This window comes from Hyperolius riggenbachi, chromosome 9, assembly GCF_040937935.1.
Source record: "Hyperolius riggenbachi isolate aHypRig1 chromosome 9, aHypRig1.pri, whole genome shotgun sequence".
Classification (NCBI taxonomy): Eukaryota; Metazoa; Chordata; class Amphibia; order Anura; family Hyperoliidae; genus Hyperolius; species Hyperolius riggenbachi.
In genome coordinates, this window is record NC_090654.1 from 216216195 (window position 1) to 216233943 (window position 17749).

Here is a 17749-nt window from a genome sequence, read left to right on the forward strand (position 1 = left end):
TGTTGGCTGCAAGTAGATGGTACAATTTTAGAAATAGTGAAGTTATGTACAATTTTGACACCAAGTTGTAAAATTAAGTATGTAAAAAGCCAATACTAGCAACACAGTGACCAAAATTATCTTATATTTACAAAAAAAAAAATATTTGCCACATTTAACGAGGCGGGGAAATTCTACCACAATGGTAGCTTGGTATTTACAAAAGAAAAGGAGAAAAGTTTGTAGAGTTCTGTATTTTATACAGTTGTAACAGACAGTAGAGAATTGTAGACTCGAGACCCATCTGGAGATCTTGCGCCATGGGTTAACAGTTCTTGAATTGTCATCCAGTTGTCGAAAATCTTTTTGTTTCGCTTCTTCATCATCTTTTTGTGGCTGAGGTCAAGGATGTTGACTTCTTTGTTGTCCTCTGTGGTCTGCTTCTCTTTCAAGCAATCCAACCTGCTCTGGATCATATATTCCTTCCGTTTCCGCTGTTCAGAGGCCTTCCGTATATGCTGTTTCCGTTCCTCTTTGCTCCAATAACGTCCCATTTTCATTTCACTTATGGCATCATCATCTGTTGTCACTCCACTCCTCTCTTCTTTAATCTTAATTGCTCTTTCTCTTAACAACTTATCTCGTACTGGTCTTTTGGTGATATATCGTGTCCCATCACTACGCACCTTAACTTTCCATTCCATCCTTGGCTCTGAAGCATTCTGAAGGTCTTTACACATACTGACTAAACTCATCTGGCTTTGTGCGTACTCAACTGCAGATTTCTGTTGGATGAGTTGCATGTAACTTTGATAGTGCTGTGCATGAGCAGGGATATGGGCATGTTTATAAGGCGAATGGCGATATGGTGGTGCAAAGGAACTGGACTGCTTTTCTGAAGAGTTTTGACTCTTGCCCGGCTCATTGACTCTTTTGTCTTTGACTTCTGATGTCTTGCTTGAGTCTGAGTCCTTAGCAGCCTGAAGATACCTGGCAGGGCTCGACTCTCCGCTGTCTCCACTTGATCTTGAGCTCTTCTGAGATGCATTACAGGGAACGTTACCTGCTGCTCCCTCAGCACTTGGACAACTGTCAAGGGCATCCGCTGTTCTACGTAGCGAGTTGTCAGGTGACATCTCTAAAGTCAGAGGAGTGCTACGACAGCTTTCCCCGGTGTTGTAGGCACTTGAGCTATCTTTGTCTGATTTCTCTGGCAGCTCTGTAATGTCAGAAAGCTCATGTCGACGTACGTCAATACTTGTGTTATAGTTACGGAAACCGCTGTTATGCAGCATCCAGGACTCTCTGTACTGCTCCTTCAGTTGCTGCATTTTATGAGACCGAACAATGTTCAAACATTCAAGTTCAATGCTGTGTAATTCCTCATTCAGCATCTCCAGTTCTCGGTCTACACTCTCCTGGTCACTCCGGTTGCTCTCCATGGTGCTAGTTTGATAGTATCGACTACGTTGATTGGCACTTTGGACCTGACATTTCAGCTCCAGCAGTTTTCGGAATCTCTCACACTCATCCATTGGAATGCCTAAAAAGTCTGCATCGGTACAATCTGCAGAGATGAAGGACTCATTGCTGAATTGCATATCTCCACTGCCCAAGGTGTCCTGACTGTACATGAGTTTCTTCTGACTTCCAAGTGTGTTTGAAGACGTGGTGTGATCATCAGCATTGTTCTCCTGTTCTGAGCTTTCATCATTCCGAGTACTTTCATCTGTGCGGCCAACGCCACTATCCTTCTCTAATTGGTTGGACAAGATGGTAGCGGTGTCTGTGGTTCCTCCATCTTCTTCAAGCTTCTTCTAAAAAAATCAAATAGGACAAGGTAAATATATTAACTAAAACAAGCAGAACATAATTAAAAAAAATATAGCATAAGCTCCACCACATCAGTAGAAATCTGGTCTAACATCAAAAACTGATCATGCCTTGCATAATAATTAACAATACAATTTTTTTTTAAAGTATAACCATTCATTTAATTCCAGGATGAAGCTCCTCCCCCCAGAATCGTGTTCTATGCTGGGACAACTACTACACAAGCTCCCAGAATGGCAACAGAAATAAAATTTGCAGAAAGATTAAATGAGTTTGCATTTTTAAAGATGGTGGTAGGCTGAATTTGATGCAGCAACTCCCTTATCAAAAACAGGGTGAGGTTTAGCTAGGTAGTATTGTTAAATTTTGTATTTATAATACTGTGGGTGCAAATATGGTCCAATATTTTGTTTTTACACTATTTAGCACTGTGCAGGCAACTGTCTCAGCATAAAGGAAGAACACTCAGGACATTGAATACAATTGATAAAAATAGACAACATGGTAACTGTGGAAAAGTGTGTGGCAATACTGTGAATACTCATGTGTCTAATGGCTATGCGGGATTATGGTGCCCATTACATGCAGCTGCAGTGGGGTATCTGGTTTGGAACTGTAAAGAATGCAGTACAGAAGGGGCAAATGGTTGTCAGAACTGAAGTCTCCAGGGAAAATCCAAAAATATATAAACCAGGTCCTCCGAGCATGAATATGATGGTTAAGACCCCTCACTGCTCTGTAAAGATGACCGGGTTCCCAGTAGAACTGTTTTAATCAGCCTGACAGCCAGGCATGCAGGATTGTAGTAGGCAGTCAGTTATGATGACCAACAACAGTACTCTCAGCTGTGGTTGCTATTAATACACATCATTATGCACTATTCATAGAGATCCTGCGGATGCTTAAAGAGAACCCGAGGTGTGTTTAAAGAATGTTATCTGCATACAGAGGCTGGATCTGCCTATACAGCCCAGCCTCTGTTGCTATCCCAAACCCCACTAAGGTCCCCCTGCACTCTGCAATCCCTCATAAATCACAGCCATGCTGTGAGGCTGTGTTTACATCTGTAGTGTCAGTCTCAGCTGCTCCCCCGCCTCCTGCATAGCTCCGGTCCCTGCCCCCGTCCCTTCCCTCCAATCAGCAGGGAGGGAAGGGATGCAGGCGGGGACTGGAGTTCTGCAGGAGGCGGGGAGAGCAGCAGACTGACACTATAGAGATAAACACAGCCAGCTCTGACAAGCTGTTTGTCAGCAGCGTGGCTGCGATTTATGAGGGATTGCAGAGTGCAGGGGGACCTTAGGGGGGTTTGGGATAGCAACAGAGGCTGGGCTGTATAGGCAGATCCAGCCTCTGTATGCAGATAATATTCTTCAAACCCACCTCGGGTTCTCTTTAAGCCTTGCACCCATCTTAGCCAAGCAGTGTGTCTGTATAGCGATTGTTCCTCGCAATGTTGCCTTAATGCATCAAGTAACAATTGTTAAAGGAGACATAACTAAAGCATGTGTACAAGGCTTAGCGGAAAGGAAACAAAACTGCCCAACCACAGCATGGCAAGCTACTCACTGCCAATGGCTCAGCTTGCTTGACTGGCTGCCATGGGTAATAAAATACAGTGCCTTCCTGGTGCATCCATAAATCCTGCTCACTGTTATTCACACGTTCAATGAGAATACTAGAGAATAATTCAGAAAGATCTCTATTCTTTGCTCTCAGTACTGAGCATCACAATCCCGTCTGCTCTCCAGCTGTCAGTCCAGTTATCTTAAGCGAATCCAGCTAAAATAATGGAATGTTTTCAAGGCAAAATATATCATCCTCTCCCCCGTGAGCCTTTAATATGAAATGCTGACAAATCTCCCCTGCTACTCCTAACCTCATAAATTCATTAAACTGGCGGGTTAGATTAATCCGTTTAATGGGAGGCGGGAACGTTTCTATCCGATGTGACAAGATCTGGTGACAGAGTACAGTGCGGAATCACATTACCTGCTGGAGCATGCTGGCTGTAAATTGCATTGCCTGGTGGTGCTGCTCCTCCAGCATATCCATGTGCAGATCATCCAGGAAATCGTTCCTGTCATCATCCATCCATCCTTCATCCAGCTGTGCACCGGGGAGAAAAAAGGATGATATCACAGAGCTGTCCAGAGAACAATAACCATCCCCGCCTCACTCTCTCCCGCTTCCTCAACGGCCCTACAGAGATCTATAAAGGAACTTCTGTGGCACAGATACTGAGTGCTTGTATCCATAATCTCAGACCCAGGAACAGCACTGCCAGCGATTGTCTTTATTCCACCTGACATATCTGAAGTTTTGGCCTGAAGATTTATCAGCATGGGGCAATGGTCACTGGAATATAAAATTATCAACCTGACAGTGTAACGATCAGGGGATGCTGGTACTAAAATTCCTCCAGCAGCTTAACTATTTGTTACCCTTCTTCATAAACTCCACTAGAAAATATCTCCTGTGACAAAGGGATAGCCCTCTTTCCTCCATGTGCAAAGGGACTATTCTATTATTTTTATTAATGCCCTAATTACTCCCCCCACCCCCAGTACATCCTACTGCTGCTTGGCTTACAGTGTGTCTATGTGTGTTCATAATAACTTAAAATGAGACTTTGATCAATGATGTAATGCCCTTGCATGATTCATTTTACAGTATTCTTAAGAAGACATGTCAACACCAGTATACAGAGAATAATCTGTTTCTCCGTTCTCATACTGATAGTAAACAAGCTACAGACTGTGCTAGTCTCCGTTTAAACAATGTGTTTTGAAGATATCCACAATGCTTCTCAGGGCTGTGGAGTCGGTACAATAATCATCCAACTCCTCAGTTTATGAAACCAGAGACTCCAGATAAACTAAATTGCTCCGACTCCTCAACTCTGACTCCTCAGTGAGTTCAAAAATCTCCAACTTACCGTAGTTTATGAAACCACCAACTCCTACTCCAGGTACCCAAAATTGCTCTGACTCCTTGACTCCACAGCCCTGCTTCTTCTACATGGTATTTGACTCTAAACTCACAATGTGCAGGAGTGGCACTGTATTCCCATAGCACAAATACGCTATCTGCACCAGCGGGCCGAAGCGGCAGCAAAGTGGATGGGTTCCGCACAATGTCCATTGCAAACATAGACACCTTTATTCATGCAGGTACAAACCAAAGTGATCCACTTGTGAATGAAGGCATGTCATTGTATGGCAACTCATCCAATGTTCAAAAAGATCACGCAGGTTGGGTTTGTGCGTAGTGGAACAGTAGAGTGTTGTACCGTGTTAGCCATCAGTAAATGGTATCATCCTGATTCAAAACTCCTTGCATAGTGGAACACAATGGACAAATTAGCTTGCAGTAGAGATGGACATGTGTGAACAGGTCCTTGAAAAGCAAGAGACAGGGGAGTCTTTAGGCAAAAATGTTTCAGGGGCTTGTGTCCACGGTGCCCTGATTGTCTGCCGCCTCCTCACTAAGCACTGGGACAGACAGCAAATGACAGTGCAGCTGTACAGGAGGTGGATATACCTGATCCTGCGCTGCTCGACTGCACTCATACAGGGCTTCCATTCTTCCATTGTGGTACGCGTTGCCTGTACTAGAGGTTTGGCTGGACCTGGTGATGTGGCTGTGTACAGATGTATTGAGCAGTTGCATCATCAGATCCAGGGCTGGATTTGTACTTTTTACCGCCCAAGGCCCACTGTCACCAGCCGTCCCTGACCAACAGCATCTCCACCAAACCCCCCCTCCACCCTTCCCTTCTCTTTAGTATAAGCTGCCTGATGGCACCCTCAATAGTATAGGTAGCCAGATGCTGCCCCCACTTTAGTATAGGTAGTCAGGTCTCCACCCCCCCCTCCCCTACTCTTTAGTATAGGTTGCCTGATGGCACCCTCCTTGGTATAGATAGTCAGATGCTGCCCCCACTTAGTATAGGTAGTCAGGTGCCATTCCCTCCCCTTTAGTATAGGTAACCAGGTGCAGTCCCCCCTCCCTTAAGTATAGATAGCCAGGAGGAGTGCCATATCCCCTCAGTTTAGTATAGCTAGCTAGGTGTGCCGCCCCCCCTCTTCAGTATCCAGTATTTCCCCCCTCCCCCTCCAGTGTAGTTATCAAGTGTCAGTTATCAAGTGTGCTGTCCCCCTCTCCCTCCAGTATGCTTACTCAGGTGTGCCTCTCCCCCTCCAGTGTAGTTAGCCAGGTGTGTGTGTCCTGTCCCCCTCCAATGTAGTTAGCCGGGTGTGCTCCCCTTCTCCAGTGTAGTTATCCAGTTGTGCCCCCCCCCCCCCAGTGTAGTTAGCTGATATGCTGTTCCCCTCCCCCCAGTGTAGTTAGCCCGGTGTGTGTGTGTCGTCCCCTGCCTGCAATGTGCACAAAAAGAAGGGCAGCTGCGGACCAGCCGGGTTTGGGAGCTGGTAAGCACCTATCAACTGCCTGAGTGCTGGCCCCCCCATCTCCAGGTACCCTAGGCACCGGCCCATGTGGCCTTGACGCAAATCTTGAAATAATCAGGTCGGAACAAGCCTCTAGTACATGCAGCATGCAGCAAAGGAAGAAAACAGAAGTTCTGCACTAGTGCAGCCGAGGGGCACAGGTCTGTGGGCCAAGTATGTCCACCCCCGGCCAGCTTCTCTGTCACTCGCTGTCTGTCTCTGGGACTACATTTTTTTATTTCCTGTCCCCACTTGTAAAGTAAGGGCTGGTTCACACCGACCTTCTGCAGTGTTGTGCAACTAGGCAGAAAAGCATTTAGCATTGGTTCCCATTGTTAATTCTTCGCACCTTGGGCCCCCTATAGGGAAACGGGAGAGCTGAATGTAGCCATCCAGGACGAAATGAAGGGATTGAGCGAAAGGCGGGAAAAAGCTGCTACCATTCCCAAAATTCCTTATCCTCCCTACTTGGATTATTATCAGCTCTTGTGCACCCTCTGAGGACTGAATAGAGTCAGTTTTTACAGGAAATTTTGTGGGGGCTGCAAACACAACATTGCAATAGAAACACAATTCACTCATCCCTCCTTAAGACCCACCACTGTAATTCAAGCAATGTGTACAATACCTGTAATTCTGGCCTTGCTACCAGTAAAAATACATTCCTTGTGTCCTCGCTGGTGAGGAGGGCCACAGCTTCCTCATGGTTGTGAACGTCAATGCCATTAATCTGCAAAGCAAATAAGAAAAAAATATATGTAGGGGTATGTTTGTGTGAATAGCATCATATCATATCATATACAGCATAAAGGCACTATTGTCTCCTATCAGAACAGCAGCAAACACAATACTGAAAGGGCACCAGCAGGGCAGCTAATCTGTTATACTGCACAGATGTCTGTGTGTCTTTAGAATCACATGACCTGTATGCAGGAAAGTAAGGCAGTGGTGCAGGCAATGTATTTATAATGTGAAAATATCCCCTAGGAGAAATCTTGGGAGAAAAAGTGAATTGGATTGGGCCTAATGTGATCTTACTTCAGATGTAACAGGTCTACTCTTCTTACCTGTATTATTCGATCTCCTTCCCTGATTCGTCCATCCTTGGCAGCAATACTGTTGGGGTCGATCTGAAAGACAAGTATGGATAATATTGTAAGTTGTACTCGGGCATGAATTTACCCTTATGGTTGGGCACAGCAGATATATTTGTGTTCAGTATTACTTTAATTGCTCTACCACCATGATTACCTGTCTGGCCTCCAGAGACATTCTAAAGGTGGACAGACATTAACTGCTTCTGGACCAAAGCAGTACGAATCTACAGTATGTCCAGCAGGTGGTGTTGCGGCTCTGACTGGATGTAGATTCTACTGCTTCAGTATTCCGCATCTCCGCCATTACGCTGATCTTGCCGCTCTTTCCATGCCGCAATTCGCTCACTCTGCCATCTATAAGACGGCAGGGCTCTGTGAGCAGGTCAGGAGCCGCTTTCATTGGCTCCTGACCACATGATCATGTAGAGCAAATCACATTGGCTCACATTGATAGACAGCGTCAGGAGCCAATGAGAGCGGCTCCTGACCGTCTGACAGCGCTCTGCTGTCATAGAGACGGCAGAGAGAGGGGCTTGCAGCAATGGGACAGCGTCATGACCAGCGGATATATGCAGCGCATTGTCGGGAGGTGCTGTCCTTTGGTACCAGCAGTCTTTGCCCCCTTTAAAGGAGTCATCAGGGATGATTTAATAAAATAAGTGCTACTTACCGGGGGCTTCCTCCAGCCCAAGCTCCCAGCATGTCCCTCGCCGCAGCTCTCCCCGCAGCCGTTCGCCGCAGCTCCGTGGGACATGCTGGGAGCTTGGGGCTGGAGGAAGCCCCCGGTAAGTAGCACTTATTTTATTAAATTATCCCTGATGACTCCTTTAAAGGGGGCAAAGACTGCTGGTATGGATGTGGTTAAAGGAAACCTACGATCAATTGGTGTATTTATACTTACCTGGGGTAAGCCTCAGGTAAGTAGAAATGCACCAATTGATCATATCTCAGGTACAATGTAATCAATGGTCACCGAATTTAGCCAAAGATAGATCTCTCTCTGATTGAAATCTGCTCAGAGGATCTATTACTGCCACACACTGCAAATAGATTTTTAATAGAGTTCAGCATGAAAATTAGATTAGAAATGAACAATTTGGATGCTTACCTCACTAACATAAATTCCTGTGTCATCTTCATCATCTGTTCTGTAGCACACAGTCAGCCCCAGCTTATCCTGGCTGTTAAGTCGGTACAGGTCTATTTCCTGAATAAAGAGATACAAGATGGCCGTCGTTAGCAGAAGCACAACTCATTTACTTAAACACACACACCACTATTACTTCCCATCCCCTAGAATTGAACCCTGGTTAACTTACTCAGCTCTGAGAGATTTACACCAACAAGATCAATAACATGCACAAGACCCGCGCCTATTTGTCAATACTAAGCCATTTTACAAAAGGAGGAAAAAAATATTGATTTTCTTTTTTGAAGGAAATGTCTCATGAAGTGATGTCAGTGCTGGGGGAAAACATAAATGGTTTAAATGCCCCTAATAATAGATGTCTCCTGCATCTGACACCGGTATCACTAACTGTAATGGGAATTTAACAAAATGAATTTCAGGGTAAATTACAACCCTTGTTTATTGCTAAAACGCTGGATCGGTGGAAATGAAATTTATTGGAAGCATCATAGCAACTGCAGACAGCTTAAAGGAATGCCTGGTGAGGTCTTAAATTAAAAACCCACCGGCAGACATAACCAGATGGATCTGTGCCGACGAACGTTTTTTCCCTCCGATCCATCTGGTTGAATCTCCAAGCGTTGTTTACGTCCTCAGAAAGTCACAGCAAGACCCGCGCAAGTCAATGACGACTTCATCAGACATGTCTGTTTTTTAAAAATGAACATTTCCCATGGGTGGTGTGCTTTGTTAAACATCATTTAACTAATTTTCATTTAATGATGTAGCGCATTATCGCAAGAAAAAATGTGTTTGCGCAAAATCGTTTGCAAAAATGGTTTACTGGGTATGGGCCTTTACATGGACTGTAAAGGGTTTTTCATTCTGCTGCATGTATTAGATGTATTACTAAACATTGTTTTCTGTGAGTAAAAAAAAAATCTTTATTTTTTTCATTTGGAAAATGTGAACTTCCAACAATTTATTGTTTTTGGATTTACAACTGCTAGTTTGGCTAAAAAGTTTAAATCTTGTGGGTTGTCCTTTTATTTTGCAGTCATGGGTCCCAAGTTTCTACCCACATCCCAAAAATATACTTGGAAAGTTAATTGGCTCCCCCCCAAAATATCATTTTTGGAGTGTGAAAGTAAAATTAGGCTATAGCTTCAGACACAGGCTAGATGAAATGCGGACGATGTGGCCGATAGCGGCCGCCTCTGCCAAGAATCTAGCGTGTGTACAGTGGCCCCAATGCCTGGCGGAACGACTTGGCTGGAAGCATTGTTCTGTCCACTTACACTACACGCCGTGTGATGTCACTAGCATGAGGCTCCATCGGCACTCCTTCACCCCACATAGCAACAGAACACTTTGCTGACCTACAGGCTAGCAAAATATCTGTACAGCCTGCAATGTCATCCGAGGGATCGAGCCCCTCAAGCAACATTGCAAGTCTAACATTGTACAGGCTAGTGACGTGTTCTGTTGCTATGCAGGTAGACGAAGAGCTGATGTGGTTGTGATGTGACGCGGTGTGAAGGGTAAGTGGGGATGGCTGGCTGGGCATCCATGGAAGGACTGTCCTTCACATGCTGGATCCTCCGCAGAGGCAATTGTTATTGGTGGCTTTGGCCGAGTTTTATCTAGCGTGTGTACAGAACTTTAGTGATATGACTATGCAACCTGTAAAGTGCTACAGAAGACGTTAGCGCCTTATAAACACACAATAACAATAATAATAATAATAATAATAATGAATAATAACAGAGAGGTAAGCTACAAGATGCAGTCAGCAGGCTATATTCAATATACCTGGCGCACACAAAACATTATACTAATTTATGTACATTAATTCATATGTATTAAAAAAACGGGAGGCTGAACTATGGGGTTGTAAGCTCCCTCACTGGAGGAGAGAGCAGAGTGATGACCAATTAATGTGTTAGTCAATCAGCAGGTTCTGACCTCCCTGTGTTATCCATCTGCAGTGGGAAAAAACATAATGTCAGGTTTATGGCTGTGCCAGGCGGTCTAGGCCATCTCAACCACAGGACTAACCAAAAATGTCTCTTAATTTGTGTCGGGTAAAACTGTATATTTTACATTCACTGCATTTCATTTACTGGTAGGTATTCACCTGTAGTTAAGCTTTGAAGTGGACCAGAACTCTTGCACAGGACAGAAGGAAAACAGAGAAATGCACCATTTATGTATTTAGAGTTTACCCTGTTTAATTCCCTCTCAATTGTGATTAATCACAAGTTGTAATTTGCTCTCTCCTCTGTGTCATATGACTGCCATGGCAGAGATTGCAGATAAGCTCATTTGAAAGCACAGGATGTTAACAATATGTCTGCTTCCATGAATCAGGAAGTAGAAACAGTGCAGATTTATTCCAGGATTTGTATCAGCTGTAGCAAAGAATTTTTTTTCTTTAAAGGTTATTATGCTTTTGCTTATCATTTAGAGCAGAAAGGACGTTCTGAGTTTAGGTCTGCTTTAAGGTATAAGGGTTGAGGGTTAGAGTTCCACCACACCTTCTCTTCAGCTTTTCCAGTCACTCTGGGAAGGTGTAAGTGGCAAAGGCAGGCTTGCTGCACAGGCCATTTTGTGAAATAAACTGCTAAACAGCCAGTGGTGATTGCATTAAGCGGGTTACGTCCTTGGCCCTCTCGGGATTACGAGGCCATGTATTTAAGTGTTGCTGTCAGCCAATTAAGGAAGCAGCACTGACACAATCCTTTCGCTAGGCCAGATGTCAGCCCTTCCTCCAGCACCAGGACATAAGGCCCTGTGATCTTAGCTTGCTAATGGGAGAAATATTCAAATGTGACATCTCCACTTGCGGTCAAAGGAACAGACATTCTGTCAGTCTTTTTTTTTTCTTAGAGTTCAACGTACTAAAACAGAAATGTAATACTCTGACAGAAGGAAGGCCAAATGTTTGCTTCTATCTTTTAACAGACAAGCAAGTCTTCCTCCAACCGATAGCGAATGTTCTAAGTCTGTCCATGCCTGAAACAAATGCTGACTATTCTCCCAACTGCAAGTTCAACCTTCAATTCAAATTGTTTGCTTTTTCAATGTAAGAACTCGAATAATGTCATTGGTAACAACAGTGCAATACATATATAATATATAAACATGAGGATTGTTGAAAGTTTGTGAACGCTTTAAAGTCATTGGGAGTCATGTCTTAAAAAAATGCCAGATACTTACCTATGGAAAGCAAAGGCTCTGGATCCTACTGACCCTTCACTCACCTCTCCCGCTGCACTCGGTGCAGCGCAGGATCTCCTGTTTGAATCCCCCACCGCGGGGGACTTCATAAGTCTTCAGGAGCCGAGTCCTCCCGAAGACAGGTGGCTCCATACTGCAGACGCGCAAGCAAGAGGGCGCTCGCACGTGCGCAGTTTAGAGCCTCCTGGAACACTCGAGCTCTTGAAGACTTTCTGGAGCCACCTTCGGCAGCGGAACGAGCAGTATTTAACTAAATTAGTCAAATACTGCTCCCGGGCACAGCGCAGCACAGAGGGCACCGGGAGAGGAGCGGCAAGGCTCGCTCATTAGGACTCAGAGCTTTCCTTCTCCATAGGTAAGTATCTGCCATTTTTTTTTTCAGTAATGGTTCCCAATTACTTTAAAGTAACAGGGACAGCCATACTATCCGAGGAAAAAAACACATATATAAGTAGATAAATACTTATTCTACTAACATAACATATGTATTGTGCTGTCCATGTTTTCATTTCAGTGAATTTTACATAGTAAAAAAAAGAGAAAACTGTTCCAGGAATTTTCCATCTTTACTGCCTCTGACTGAAGCCAATTCTGATGTAATTTCCTCCCTTACTCTTTTTTTTCTCCTGCCTGAAATGGTGTATGCATTGCCAGACCTCCTCCCCACTGAGCTCTGTGCTAAAAGCTGCACTGTCCTATCTAGCTTGCTTTGGAAACACATGTGAGCACAGCAGCAGCTTTTTCAGAGAGTGAGGTGTATTTTCTTTCTCAGCCTCCTGTCATGCTGACCTGCCCTCAGCCAATCAGTGAGAAGCAGGGATGTGGGAGGGGAGATAACAAGCTTCCCTCTCCCCAGCAATATATCTGTCTGGGTTCTATTGATCTTGTCACTGGTGATGGATACAGTAAGTCCCAGGGGGCGGAGTCTAAGCGAGCATGGGTCTTCACCAGCGCATCCCGCAAGGCATGATGGGCCATCAACTCTAATGGGTGGTGGACTATTTTGCTGCCTGGTGTTTGCCAGGTCATGATCCCTAGGCCTACCCCACTAGAAGCGAGAAGAACAGAAGGGGTACCTTGCCGGTAGGGAAAGGAGTACAAAATAGAACTGACTAATTAAACAGAAACAGAATTGGACAAACCAACAAGATAGGGCAGTGTGGATGGGATGGGACGGATGGGACTGTCTGGAGCAGAAGGACCAGACAGGACGGACTGAAAGGAACAGGCTGAACAGAACAGACTGAACAGAGACTAGTTGGATAAGTACTGGAGTACTGGCCAGGGGACGCTGGATAGGTACTTAAGTACTGGAGTGTACAGCCTGGAGGGAACAGAGTAGGCTGTATTGACAGGGCCCAGACTGGCAGACAGGTAGTGACAGGGACATATGAGACAGTTACAGGGTAGGCTGGACAAGCAGATTTTTCAAGGGATATGCAGGTAGACTAGGAAGTGACAGGTCTGTCAGGCTAGAGAGCCAGGGAACAGTCTAGGGATGGTGTGGACGCATGGCGTGGCTGGGTGACACACAGCACTGAACAGCGAGTGTTCAGAGTTTAAAGAGGAACTCCAGTGAAAATAATGTAGTAAAAAAAGTGCTTCATTTTTTACCATAATTATGTATAAATGATTTAGTCAGTGTTTGCTCATTGTAAAATCTTTCCTCTCTCCGATTTACAGTCTGACATTTATTACATGGTGACATTTTTACTGTGGGCAGGTTATGTAGCTTCTCCTAGCTGTTTTGGCTGTTAGAGACAGCTGTAAACAGCTAATTCCTGTCTGTGAACATTGTTACATTGTGGCAGTTTGCCCAGAGTACCGCGGTACTCAGAGTTTCTTGTGGGAGGGGTTTCAGCACAAAATCAGTCATACAGCGCCCCCTGATGGTCTGTTTGTGAAAAGCATTATATTTCTCATGTAAAAGGGGGTATCAGCTACTGATTGGGATAAAGTTCAATTCTAGGTTGGAGTTTCTCTTTAAATACCCTGACTATCGCGCCAGTGCTGCGGCCACGCCCCCCGCAACAAATGGAGAATGAGTACGCACGTGATTAGCGGAATGAAGACACTGATCCAGGAAGTCCACCAGGTCGGCATCCCCCTGCTAATGAGAAGTCGCTGCTGGACAGCGGTAAGTAGTAGGTGGTGTAACAATAACAGAATGTAGCCAGACTGACTGAGATAAGATTCATTACTACATAATAAACACAAAGCAGTGGGTAAATGGAATTTGATTTTATGGCTGATAATCCCTCTTTAAATTTGTATATGATTACTAGGGACCTTAGTCCGTTTAATAACGGGCTCTAGGTCTGTCACTGCCGCCACCTGTCAGCATTCATGCGCGCCCCTGCCACGTGTCCCCCTCCACGCGTGCACATACGCCCGCCCGGCTGGCCCTCTGGCTGTTCTGCTCCTGTCCCAACAACAGCTGTCCCTGCGGCACATGCGCAGGGGGATACACACACGGACATGGGACGCAGAGACACAGGTTTTATAAGGTAGGATGAGCTAAAAGACAAGACACAGAACATTTATATTGTGCTTTTCTCCTGGCTGACTCAAAGTGCTTCAGGGCTGCAGCCACATAGGGCATGCTCCATTGGTGACCAGAATCATTAGGGAGCCTTGCCAAAATACTCATTACTGTTTAACATACTGGCTTAAGCCAGGATTTGAACATTGGTTAAGGGCTAAAATCGTACATTAAAGGCCTTACCAGAACGCTATCCAGCTGACCCATCATACTTACATACTTGTAGATATGAAGAAAACTTAGTTATACAAAAATGTACCGGTATATATCTGGTAATATATTTATTGATTGATTCAATAACATATCTGCATGTGGCAAATGTAAGGGCTGGTGCACACCGAGCGGCTTTTTGGGCGTTTTCAGATCCGCTTGCGGCTGCGGATCCGCTTGGTCAATGTATCTCAATGGGGTGGTGCACACCGGAGCAGGCGGCGTTTTGCAGAAACGAAAAATGCCTGGGTGAGGCATTTTTTGGATTGTGGATGCGTTTCTGCCTCAATGTTAAGTATAGGAAAAACGCAAACCGCTCTGAAAAACGCCTGTTCAGAGCGGTTTTGCAGGCGTTTTTGTTACAGAAGCTGTTCAGTAACAGCTTTACTGTAACAATATATGAAATCTACTATACTGAAAACCGCAGCAGCAATCCGCAAAACGCTAGCAAAACGCCTCATAAAAATAAAAAAAAGCGTTTAAAAATCTTCTAGCATTTTGCGGATCTGCTAGCGGGTTTTGGTGTGCACCAGCCCTTAGTGAATCCTGCTTTTGCCATTTGGTGAGACCCCCATTCCCATGTGCAAATCCATCACAGGATCAAACTGATCACATGCTTCTGATGTACCTGAGCAACTCCTATTGGTCAAATCTTAAGCCATGTTTCTGCGCTTCCTCCCTGATCCTGGCTTTACTGATGAATGAGAAACCCCAACACTTTGCTGGCTGCATGCTTGTCCCAGATCAGTGAATATCTAAGCAGTGTTTGAAGGAAAAGAATGACAGCCCTAGAGCTTACACCTTAAAATAAAGCAACAGTCAGTGTCAATTTTTATATTATCAGGATCGCTATAAAAATGCCTACTGTAGCCTTATTTCAACTTCACTATGGATTCCTACAGAAAATGTAAGAATTGGCCATATATTTTCAGCTACAGACTAGTTACAGTGTAGCCACTGACAGGGTAATACAGTATATATGAAATTGACATGATTCCTGGGACTTGCGGTTTCTCGAAAGCTGTAGGCCATAAATATCTGAGCATGACATGTTTTCTGGGATTTGTATTTTCTTGAAAGCTGTAGGCCCTTAGCTGTTCCTCACATTCCCATTTAACATAAAGCACAGCAGCCACGCTTCATATGTCACCGCGTGGAGTTCAAAAGCGACACACGGCCTGACAGAAGTAAGACACACCGCCGTGAATTATTTATAGCAATACTGTTTGACTGCTGACTAAACTGCTAATCTCTCTGCTGACGCTTGTCAGTGATAATTAATATGAGCCAAAACCCGGTGACTGCCACCAACATCTCTCTTCCAGGGCTGAGGACTGCTTTATGTGGCTGTGAGAGAGAGTATAACAAAGTCACACAAGCCCTGAGAGAGGAATGCGCCTCACTGATGTAGGCACAGGCTGGATTCTAACAATGTTTCCTGATAATAATAATATTCCTAACATTTGTATAGCACTTATCTCATGTCGGACTCAAAGCGCGTGAGGCATGCTGCCACTAGGGCGTACTCAATAGGCCACCCTGCAGTGTTAGGGAGTCTTACCCAAGGACTTCTTACTCAATAGGCGCTGGCTTACTGAACAGGAAGAGCCAAGATTCAAACCCTAGTCACCTGTGTCAGAGCCTTTAACCTCCTGGGCGATAATCCTGAGCTCGGGGTATATCGCGCAGGAGGATTTCTCAGGCCCTGGTGGGCCGATTTGCATTATTTTTTTTGTTACACGCAGCTAGCACTTTGCTAGCATGCGTGTAACTTACGATCGCCGCCGCTCTCCGCTGATCCACCGCTACCCGCCGTGCCACGCAGCCCCCCCCCAGAACCCTTGCGCAGCCTGGCCAATCAGTGCCAGGCAGCGCTGAGGGGTGGATCGTGACTCCCTCTGACGTCACGACGTCCATGACGTCATCCCGCCCCGAGGCCATGGCGACCGGGGAAGCCCAGCAGGAAATCCCATTCTGAACGGGATTTCCTGCTTACTCTGATCGCCGAAGGCGATCAGAGTGGGTGGGGGGATGCCGCTGCGCAGCGGCTATCATGTAGCGAGCCCAGGGCTCGCTACATGATTTAAAAAATAAAAAAAAGTGCTGCGCCCCCTCCTGGGCGATGCAATTGTATCGCCCAGAGCGTTAAAGCATACATGAGGCAAAACACTTAATTGCTGATTTAATTACCGTCGGCCTCCTCTGTGTCTCTCGCCACAGGTCCACCGTCAGCCACTCTCCTGGGGTACCCTCCGTAGCAGTTTCTGTGAATATGCACAGCTTGTGGTCCAGTCGACAGGACCATTCTGCACAGGTGCAGTAGCACAGCACCTGCGCAGAATGCTCTTGCCGACAGGAGTGCGACCAAGAGCAGCACCTGCACTTGTGCATGTGCAGAGGGGACCCCAGACAGCGAACCTGCAGAGAGGGACAAAGAGGCGTCTAGGGGCTGTAAGTAAATCAACAATCAAAGTTGTTTGCCTCACGTATCCTTTAACCAGTACACTATCCAGGCAGCCACCACATCAGACAAACTACCATCTTACTTCATAAGATATTGTATCTGCAGTCCCTTGATGAATAAATCTGAGCAGACCTTAAAACGTTTCTTTGGTCAAATCTTTTTTGCTTGACATTCACCCCACACTGTATTTTGCACAACCATTTTAAAGAAAACCAAAATTACAGTTGCAACTTCTCTGACTTTTGTTCCTACACCACTTGAAGGAGGTAGTGAGGCAAACACACGCTATACTAAACTGGGTGAATCTGGTACCCGCACCCGACCTGCAGGCCTGCAGACTCGCAACCTGACCCGCTTTTTCCATTTTATTATAAAATATACATTGGTAGTTGCACTGGAAGGCTGTAAAGTAAGTGAAACCTATTTTTATACACAAACCAAAGCAGTGTTTGAAGTGTACCAAAGTGTTTAAAATGTAAAGTAAAGAATCGATACTTACCCAGGGCTTCTTCCAGCCCCATAAACATGTGTGAGTCCCATGCTGTCCTCTGTTCAGTCTGCCGTTCAGCTTGCGCAGTAGACCGACTGATGTCACTGAGCAAGTTACCGGGGCTGATTTGCGGCAGAACAGCAGACCGTGGGAGGATGGCGAGGGACTCGCACGTGTTTATGGGGTGGGAGGAAGCCCTGGGTAAGTATCGATTCTTTACTTTAGTTGATCTCTGGTTTCCTTTAAGATAATTTTTTTTTTAAAATTATGACTAAATTATCTCATGCTTGCTTGCTTTCACTACGACCCGACCCGCA

The 17749-nt window shown here is 45.3% G+C and overlaps 1 protein-coding gene across 7 annotated transcripts in view; it reads right to left on the reverse strand.

Annotated features, from left to right (window-relative positions):
- Positions 1 to 214: 214 nt before the first annotated feature.
- Positions 215 to 17749, reverse strand: part of PDZRN3 (PDZ domain containing ring finger 3) — a 364525-nt gene continuing 346990 nt past the window's right edge. For all 7 annotated transcript variants that reach the window (XM_068253998.1, XM_068253997.1, XM_068253996.1 and 4 more), the window contains 5 exons: positions 8466 to 8564; positions 7328 to 7390; positions 6889 to 6990; positions 3802 to 3918; positions 215 to 1796 (listed from right to left, as the gene is read on the reverse strand). In XM_068253998.1, the coding sequence (XP_068110099.1) occupies positions 237 to 1796; positions 3802 to 3918; positions 6889 to 6990; positions 7328 to 7390; positions 8466 to 8564 (1941 nt within the window). In that variant the 3' untranslated portion in view covers positions 215 to 236. The remainder of the gene's footprint in view (positions 1797 to 3801; positions 3919 to 6888; positions 6991 to 7327; positions 7391 to 8465; positions 8565 to 17749) is intronic.